This window comes from Rosa chinensis, chromosome 6 (genome assembly GCF_002994745.2).
Source record: "Rosa chinensis cultivar Old Blush chromosome 6, RchiOBHm-V2, whole genome shotgun sequence".
Lineage (NCBI taxonomy): Eukaryota > Viridiplantae > Streptophyta > Magnoliopsida > Rosales > Rosaceae > Rosa > Rosa chinensis.
Window position 1 is genome coordinate 54,707,167 of NC_037093.1, and position 9,631 is coordinate 54,716,797.

The following is a 9,631-nucleotide window of genomic DNA, read 5'->3' on the forward strand; positions in this document are numbered from 1 at the left end:
CATGAAGAGCAATGACCTCTGCATTATTCGAAGATATAGCGACTAGGGTCTATTCTGTAGACCTCCAAGATGTCACAGTCTTTTCCCATGGTGAACACTTAACCGGATTAGGAATGACCTTTGTGTGGGTCAGAGAGATACCCAACATCAGCAAAACCTTCTAAAACACATGTCGTTTTGGGATGGGGATAATGGACGCAAGCCAGGGTTGGCAGCGTACCTGGTGTGTGATGGGTCCGAATCCATCATCTCTTCGTAAGGATAGAACAAGCCCATATCACTCATACATCTCAAGTATCGAAAGATATCTTTTACACCAATCCAATGGCGTCGCGTTGGCGCAGAGCTATATCTAGCTAACAAATTCACAACATATGAGATGTCCAGTCTTGTGCATTGGGATAAGTACAATAATGCGCCTATTGTACTAAGTAAGGCACTTCTGCCTCTAGCACATCTTCGTCATCATCCTTTCGACGAAGAGGATCCTTTTCAGGATCAAGACTACGGACGATCATGGGTGTGCTTGAAGGCTTGACCTTGTCAAAATGCCTAAGCATCTATCGACACGATGCTCAAGTTCCAAACTGAGACATAATCGTGTTTTCCCAAAATCCTTCATCTCAAACTCGGATTTCAAGTGTTCAGCGGTTTCCCTTAACTCTTTAAGGGCTTCTAATGAAGATCATGTCCAACATGAACAGCGATAGAATCCGAAACTTGTTATAGAAACGCGTGGGCATATCCCTTCCCAATCAAGTAGTCACTTTAGTGAGCATTTCAACCTCTTTGTAAACGCGCTCCATGGTCTAGAGCCACCTGACTTGGATAAATGAAGTTCGCCATGAACCTTCATGTATATTCCGTATCTAGATCCCTATAGAGATACGTAGTGACCATATTTGTAAGCTGCATGTTCAGTTATTCGGAAACTACCAAACTGACAGGGTAGTGCAATGCAATGACATCCATTACGAGAGAATATGTCTCATCGTAGTCGATTCCATGGCGTTTTGTGAGAAGCCTTACGCCATAAGGCGAGATTACCATCTCTTTTTCTCACTACGCTTTCTAACGAAGACCCATTAGTCAACAGGTTCGATGTTAGGAGGTGTTAGCATCTCTAGCTCGAAAACCATCCTCTTCGTTAGAGAATCCATCTTAACCTGGATCGCATCTTTCCATTTAGGCCAAAAACTCTCTACGTTGGCATTCATTCATCAACGGAGCGTGGTTCGATATCATCTAACTCAAAAACTCATGCGCAACAAAATATGCAACTACATCATCAATTCTGATGGAGTTTCTATCTCACGTCTCATGTACACTAGTGTAATTTTCATAGAGCTCTATATTCTCAGGAATAGGTTCTGACGTTGAGGCGTCCCCCAACGATAACCATAACCTGGAAGATACTCATGAGATGGATTTTGAGTGTCGATGATCAAAGGATTGGAATGTGCCAAAGTATCCTTCGAACCCACGGGCCTCCCACGCATCCTAGCTGGGGCCATGGCCTGTAAAGCCAGAGTGCCACTCTCTTTGGCGTTGGCGCCATGCCTACCTCCGTGTAGGGTGGCGCTACGTCCTCTCGTAGGGACGTCCTTCCTTGCAGACATGTTTACAGCATATTTTTGTGATCTCGTCACTTTAATAGGGATCGAGATGAGACATAGTGGGGACAGGCCACGACAATTTCTATCGTTCCTGTTGAACATTCGTGTTCTTATCTCCCCCGAACGACGGGAAGACTGTCTCATCAAAGTGACATCCGCAAATCTAGCAGTAAGGAGATCGCCTAGCAAGGGCATTAAGTGGCGGATGATGGTTGGAGTCTCAAATCCAACGTAGTTGCCCATTCATCTGTAAGGACCTATCATAGCGCGCTGTGGCGGCGCAATGGGCACATAAATAGCTCACTCAAATGTGCGTAAGTACAAAATACGTGTACCCAGTCACTAGCTGTAACGCATAGGTACATTGAGTGGCGGTAGGTCATAGACGAATTAGCATAGCTGCATGCGATATTGCATCACCCCAAGCAGATGTAAGAAGATTGGTGCGCATTACCAATGTTCGGACTACCATTGTAGTCGTTTCCGCGAGACCAATTGGGTGTGTACATGGGAATGTGATGTCCAACATCAAGCCCATTGCAATATCCATCGAAAGTCTTTCGATGTAAACTCTCTAGCATAGTCAAACCCAATTGACCAAATAGGATGATTCGGGGAGTGAGCCCGTTGTCATATGATATGTGCAAGGAGTGTAGCGTAAGCAGCATTTATAGGTGGACAATGGCACAACACATGACCAGCGTGTTTGCGTGTCAACCAACATCATGAAATATTTAAGCGTCCGCAAGTTGGTTGAATCAATCCACAAAATCCCTACGGATTCTTTGTAAGAACAGAATGAGTATTGTCATATCCTTTGCAGAGGACGGTCTCAGTCCTAATTTCCTTAAAGAACGGGCTTTGTAAAGATGTCCGTGTGAAGTCTTTGTAGACGAATCATCATATCATGACTAGGATGATCTATCCTGTCGTGACAAAGCCAATATGTGTCTAAATCCAAGAGATCTTCTCTCATAACTTTATTGGATTTAATAGCTCGAATAGTGACATAAAGTCCACTAGAGAGACACATAAACTTCTCTAAGATGCATCTTTGTTCGCAATCATTAGAGGTAATGCAAAGGAACTCATTTCCGTTCTCTACATGCATTTTCGCATGGAATTCGTTGGCTATTCATAGGTGTGATTTTCCCTATGAGCGTAGAGAGCTTTTGCGACAATAATCAAGGTGCCTTTTGGCAAGGGGAACTTGGGCTATTCCATGTCCTTGAATTAATATTGATGGCCTAGCCATCGTAGTCACAAAGTAATATGCTTAGAATCAAAATTGAGTCATAATGAAAAGAACTCGAAATTTTATTCATAAGCCAACGGAGTACATCATTGTTTCTATGATCAAAGAAAATCTAATCCAATAAAAAGTAATATGGCAATCGCCTACATCTCTTGGAAAATAAAAAGACTTAATCAAAATCGTCAGTTTCTGGGTCTTGATCCTTGTAGTCTTCCACCCTTAGATCTAGATCGCCATCTTGATCTTCTTGTGCCATGTAATTTTCTTCCCTTGCTTCACGATACGTCTTGTATGCGTTTGCAACATTCTGGGGTGCGGTACATGATTTGGCCCAATGTTCAGTTGATCCACATCGAAAACAAACATCATTATGGTCAGGCTCCCTTGATTGAGGCGCCATTGGGGCGCGATTTGGACGACCTATCCTCTTGGTGGCGTTACCACCATGGTCGAAGGCTCCGCCTCTCTCTCTCTTCACACGTTGACCTCCACGGTTCCGTGCACGCCTCTCTTGGCGATTTCCTTCCTCTTTAGGGCGAACATATGGACCAGAATGTCCATAATTGTCCCTATCCTTAGGGTTTCGCTCCTTGCATCCTCTATTGGGGGCGCGACTATAGTTAGACTCCGGAATAGGCTTAGTTCCCATGGGTCTAGCATTATAGTTCTTCACAAGGATATTATCGTGCTTTTCAGCTACGTTCATGGCTCCAATGAGCTCATGAAACCTTGTGATACGTCCTGCATTGACATCAATCCGATAATTCTTTGAAATCATTAGTGCAGAGACGGGGAAGGTAGAGAGAGTCTTCTCGATCAACATCGTATCAGTTATGGCTTGGCCACAAAACTCCATCAGAGACTTGATACGAAGAGCTTCCGAGTTATAATCAAGCACATACTTGAAATCACAAAAGCGGAGGCTATGCCATCGCACTTCTAAATCAGGAAGCAGGGAGTCACGAACGTTGCCAAATCGCTGCTCAAGTTCTACCCATAGCTTTCTTGGGTCTTCCTCATTGAGGTATTCATTTTGGAGCGCGTCATTCATGTGCCTTGTCATGAGAATTATGGCTTTAGCTTGTTTTGCTTCGAAAGCAGTAGCTTGCTCAATGGAGAGCACGTTCTGACCAGGCTCTTGGATGGCTCCCAGAAGTCCATCAGCCTTAAGATGTTGGCGCACATCTCGGACCCACCTATGGTATCCTGCGCCAGTTGTTTCTAGTGGAACGAAGTTCAACTTGTTCAGGTTACTCATCCTGAAAAACAACACAAGATTAGGGTTAGTTTCGGAGCGAAAAAGCTACCATGAAAAACTATTAAATTTTTGAGCGTAGTCGCTTCCAAGAAATTAGGGATTTTCTGAGCGTAGTCGCTTCCAAGAAAATCCGATTCCAAGAGGGGTTTTGGATTAGATCGAAACAACGATGTATGTGGTCGATCGTTTTCTTCTCAACAAACTTTAAGTTTGGAGGACTTTACAAGCTCCAAGCTTGGAGTGAGCACGAACCCTCACAGTTCGGCTTTTGGTCTCCCCTATAAAGAAGAAAGGGGGGTAGAAGAAGGGATGTTGGAAGTCCCCGAGAAAAGAAGAAGAAATTGAAAAACTTCAAAAACGGGAACTTTTAGAAAAATTACCTTAAAAAGATGGTCGGAAAAGTCGTCGTCGGGAAGTTACTGTAGCTGACCGGAAAAGTCGCCGGAAGTTGGCCGGAAAAGTCACCGGCGGTCGTTGACCGGCTTTGACTGTGGTTGACCGGATAGCTGACGTGGCTGCTGACTGGGCTATGACGTGGCAGTGCTGATGTGGACGGGCCGAGGGCAGCGACTGTGGGTCGAGTGCCTGCTTCTGGGCCTAGGGCTGATCTGCTGCCTCTTTTTTTTTTTTTCTTTTCTTTCTTTCTGCCGGTTCGGATGAATTTTGGCCGGTTCCGGTGGTGCAGTTTCCGGTTCCGAGTTTCTGGGCTGTGGATGCTGCAGGTGGCCGAGTATGGAAGCAAGAGGTGGTGAGGAAGGCTTTGAACCGGGCAGGGGGATTTTCGCTACTTCCGGTGGCCGGTTCGGTGGTTTTCCGGCCGGTTCTGGGGGTGGGGCCGCCGGTTCTGGACTCCTGGAGTTGGGATCTTCAAGGTGGGCGGCGGTGGTTTCTGGGATTTGTAGGCTACGAATTTAAGATTTCAGGGTTAGGGCTTCGTGCTGATAACGTGTTTTAGGGAATCAGAAATTGAGAGATAATCGCTGTGTATTCTCATTGATAATAGGGGCCTCTTTATATAGAGGATTACAATGCATAGAATCTCAATCATACAAGGAAAGTAATTCTACATTGATTAGGATTCTAGATCCTTCTAATTAAATCATATTACCACTAGGTCAAGTAACCTAGAGTTTGGGCTAAACACAAATTAGGTTTTCCTTGAACATTTATTAAATTTTCAATAAATGAATATTTATTAGTTCATAGTATTTTACTAGGGGTTCCAAACTACCGGCCTTGATTAGTCTTATCAAGTTTTGGCAATTAATGGAGTTCTATGGCTTGATATAAGCAAAAATGCGTAGATGAAAAGTTCCATATTAGAAATGAGATACAACAATATAATAAACATAAGTGGTTAGGAGAGGGCCACACGGTTTCCCTTGCCTACCAAGTAGTATCAAATTTGAAGATTCGGTTGTGACACCTCATCAGCTTTAAGAAAATTCCTATCAGGGAGCTGAGTAGTAGTCTCAAGTAGAATGATTTGGATGATAGGTGAAAATTCTTCGTAGCCTTAATGGGTTCGGGTTGGAAACTCAAGACAAATTTTGATGAAAGTGAGTTGATAGGTGTTGATGAGATGTCGAGAGCCGCTATCTACAGAGTTACGAGGGTCTGAGCACTCTATTTGATACCTACCAGCACAGAAATCAGTTAGGGGGAGGCCGGGGTTGCCGGCCTATAACCTCCCGATACCTAAGCCCGTATCTGCTTATAAGATAAAGACAGAAAAATGTATAGTGTAATAGTGAACTTACTTGACTGGGGAAGATTTCCCTTTTTTATAGGAGATGCTAGGCAGTGTGTTTGCTCACTCTTCGATGTGGGAGTGCTTTCCCTTGTATGTCAAGGACTAGGTGACTAATGTTTGGCGCATACCTTATAACCTTTGTTTACTATTTCATGTCTTTTAGTAGCTATCGAACCGTATATTTCCGGTGTTTGCACTTTTGCACACATGTGGTATAACAATAGGTGCCTAGGCGGAGTGAAGTACTCCAAGGCTAGGTAGCGCAAGCGCTCAAGTAAAATTCTAATCAATGGTGGAGTTGCAAAGGTCCATGGTAGAAAATGACGGTTTAGGGTTACAGAGACCCATTTTTATTCAAATTGTCATGTTTTCTTCTTATGGGTTCATCCAAAGCCACATTTCTATTCAAACCGTCATGCTTTTCTTGTTATGAGGGCATCCAAAACCCCTTTCTATTCAAATTGTCATGTTTTTTAATCTCACTATTGTTAAAGCATGATCTTTAAAATGTGTTACAATGACGAATACCGAAATCTCTATTTTTTTTTTCCTTCAATATTTCAAAATTGATGCATGGATGCACCTAGAGGCTACAGCACTAAAGCCGTTCTCCTAATTCATGCCCAAATACATTGCAGGAAGCATACAAAATGCATACATTCTTCATACTTTGCCTGCTCACCATTCTTTATTGAGAACTGATTCTACGGTAAGTTGCAGCAGTAATTTGTAAACATACATATGATGGTGAGCATCTCATATTCTCATAACCACAAGATGTACTTAGTAAACCAATCCAACATATCTTGATGAGCTTCATTAGCAAGTTTGACAGCAGTCTCATCCTCATCTTTATACCTCACTGCCCATCCATGCGGAACACCAGGAAATATTTTCACATAGCCACTCACCTGTGGAAAGAAAGCATCGATTATTGTCAAAAACGTTATGTGAATTTGTCATATGAGGACTTATCTTGAATTGCATTAACATTTCTGATGAGTTTCACATCCAATGAGAGGTGGAGATGTATGCTTACCTCAGGCTTCGTTGACAAAACCTCCTCAAACTGTTTCAGGAGTTCAGGTGGAGAGATCTCGTCAAACTCAGCACCCAATATGGCTATTGGAGCCTTAACCTCTGGCATAGATGAACAAGAAAATTAAGGAAAACACTGAATTAGTAACTTACACTATCAAAAATGAGGGTGCTCTACTTCATTTTGTCAGAGACTAGATTGCTTGCTGCAGGAAAAACTTCCAGGACATCAGGGTTTTGGGAGCACCTGGTTTTTCAACTGTGAATTCGTGTAAGGTAATATTCGTACCTTTAATATCATCAACAGTGACACGAGAAGGGTGCAACAACACTGCAGCCTGAATGTAATCAGACTTCGATAGCTCCACAACTACCTTACCTGATGAATGAAGGTTTTGAAGTTAGATTAGTAACCAAGAGTTGATTAATTCACCAATCATGGCACAACTAATCGAGCTCAAGACATGGACTTTAGAGCTATATCTTGTACACATGAAAGTGTGAGCAAGAGATTCTCACCTCCCCAACAGAACCCTGCAGCTCCTATTGTGGAAATCCCTTTGTTCCTTAGAGCACCAATTACAAGTTTAGCATCTTCAAATCCTTTGTCCTTAAAAGAACACGGGGGTGGGGGGTGACAGTAGCAACAGTTTTAGGATATGATAAGAATCGATAGATTGAAATATACATATGTACTCATTTCTTTTCAAAAGAATAAGATTCAGAAACTAACTGTTCCATGAGACTGTAGCCACACAAGCTTCTCAGTTTTGTCAGGATTGAATGGATCTCCATAAAAGAAGTCTGGAACCACAACATGGAATCCGGAAGCGGTAGCAGTTTTGTCTGCAAGCTCCCTTTACAGTAGATAGATCCCAAAATGAGTCAGAAAGTTGAAAAACCACAAACAAAGGAAGGAATAAAAGTTTTAACTCTTAAAGAAGATCTCTTCATAAACAAGCAACAAAAATTGCTTACATGGAGTTTCATAAGTGAGTCAAATAAAGGTCTTGGAAGTGCACATCAATTCTTTTCTTTTACAAACTTAGTGCAGAAAATTCAGTTGATCTAGTGTGTTTTAACAACTGCAAAGCCCCAAGATTTTCAAGAGGTAAGACAACCAAATGACCAGGGATGTCAGAGTATCTCGTCATTAAAGAAAGAAAAGCCTACATAGGAAATGGTAGATCTCAACCTAGTTAAGTGCTAATTGACTTAACCATATGCTTTCGAAAAAACTTACTGAATAAAACAAGCTAAAATACCATATGTAGAGGGGTTTCCATCTAAGGCTTTTCAGTTTTCATTAATCCATATGCATCCCATCCTAATGCTGTTTTTTCAAAGGCTCGAAAGGTAAACACACACTCGAGCATATGGAAATAAGACGACTACGCGCATTATGGAAAATCGTGAAGCAGATGTAATCATATGACTGTAGGATTAGTTACTTTCTTTTACAAAATTTGACAAACTAAAGAGCTGCACAAACTGCTTCTTAGAGCAACCAGCTCATCATATTACTAATATAGTTTATGAAAAACTACAAATGGGATAGTTTAACAATTACTTATCATTCCAAAAGTACCTCTTACATAGCCTAGCCTATTATCTCTCAATATGAATCCAAATAGAACAAGACATAATTGACCACTAAAACTAGCAAGCTACTAAGGATGCAGAGCAGCACAGTTGAGAGAAAATGGGCATACCTGAACTTTGGTGCTTCAAATCCTTCAAAATGAACAAATAAAACTACTGTTAGAACTTCGAATTACCAAGCAACATTGAAAAAAAAACTCCTGAAACTACAATAATTTAGATATGACATTCAATTGACCAATACTTTACTAGAAGAGAAAATAAGTTTTTGAACCGAAAGAAAATACATAGAAGATTCGAAACTAATCAATACATATATTAGAAAAGAAAAGGCTTAGCAGTAAAGCACAATTTAACTACCATCTAGATAAGAAAAGTTCAAAAGTAGATGAATTGCAAGACTATAAGACCAGTATATAGTAGTTATTACCATGGATATCAGAAACCAGGAGAAGGGCAAGCTTGGAATCAGAAGGGCCAGTAACATAGGCCTTCAAGCCTCCAATTTCAGTGACTGATCCAGCTCCGCAGGTTGAGCTAAGGCTCGGTGGGTTCTCGCAGCACTGAGGACCAGACATGGCTTATTACAGATAGAGTGACACGAGCTCAATTTTGACCAAACCAATATAAACTTATGATTATGGGAGATGAATGAGCACGGTGATTACTATAAGTTTAACAATATTATATGGACGAGAGGGGTTTGGATGGGATCATGAAACAACTGCAAGATTAATGATTGCGATGATGGGGCCTTTGTTCAATTATCTAATGCTAATGATTTTCACATGGAAAGTTGGAAACCCTTTTTCTATTCAAACGTGGTTCTTTTTTGTTTGAACTGTAATCATAATCTTAGTTGGCCACAATCATGGATCAATCCAAGCACAGTCCTTCTCATATGTCAATCTCTCCATTTATGTAAATTGTCTGATTATGTCAACCCGTTAGGACCAAAACAATAAATACTCTACCCTTTCTCCTTTCACTAATTGTGGAAGTGTGAAATAGGCTTTTTACTTCGTGAATTTAATTTGGATAATGAAAAAACATCTAAGATACCATCATTGAGCGTCAATTTCATAACCAATACTTTGATTTACCCTTCA

General features: G+C 41.5%; 1 protein-coding gene across 1 annotated transcript; it reads right to left on the bottom strand.

Annotated features, from left to right (window-relative positions):
- Positions 1-6,407: 6,407 nt before the first annotated feature.
- On the bottom strand, positions 6,408-9,388 carry LOC112173810 (endo-1,3;1,4-beta-D-glucanase). The gene is made up of 7 exons (XM_024311492.2): positions 8,953-9,388; positions 8,633-8,654; positions 7,654-7,777; positions 7,440-7,530; positions 7,210-7,299; positions 6,922-7,022; positions 6,408-6,793 (listed from the first exon to the last, which is right to left on the bottom strand). Exons 1-7 carry the CDS (start codon positions 9,098-9,100, stop codon positions 6,647-6,649), a joined length of 723 nt encoding a protein of 240 aa, XP_024167260.1. The 5' UTR covers positions 9,101-9,388; the 3' UTR covers positions 6,408-6,646.
- Between the last annotated feature and the right edge of the window lie 243 nt (positions 9,389-9,631).

Excerpts from the sequence above, each read along its gene's own strand:
- LOC112173810 (XM_024311492.2), bottom strand. The coding sequence starts at position 9,100 with ATGTCTGGTCCTCAGTGCTGCGAGAACCCACCGAGCCTTAGCTCAACC. Across the intron at positions 8,655-8,952 it reads CCTGGTTTCTGATATCCATG|GATTTGAAGCACCAAAGTTC; the intron begins GTAATAACTACT and ends TTCATTTTGAAG. Across the intron at positions 7,778-8,632 it reads TTTGAAGCACCAAAGTTCAG|GGAGCTTGCAGACAAAACTG; the intron begins GTATGCCCATTT and ends TCTACTGTAAAG.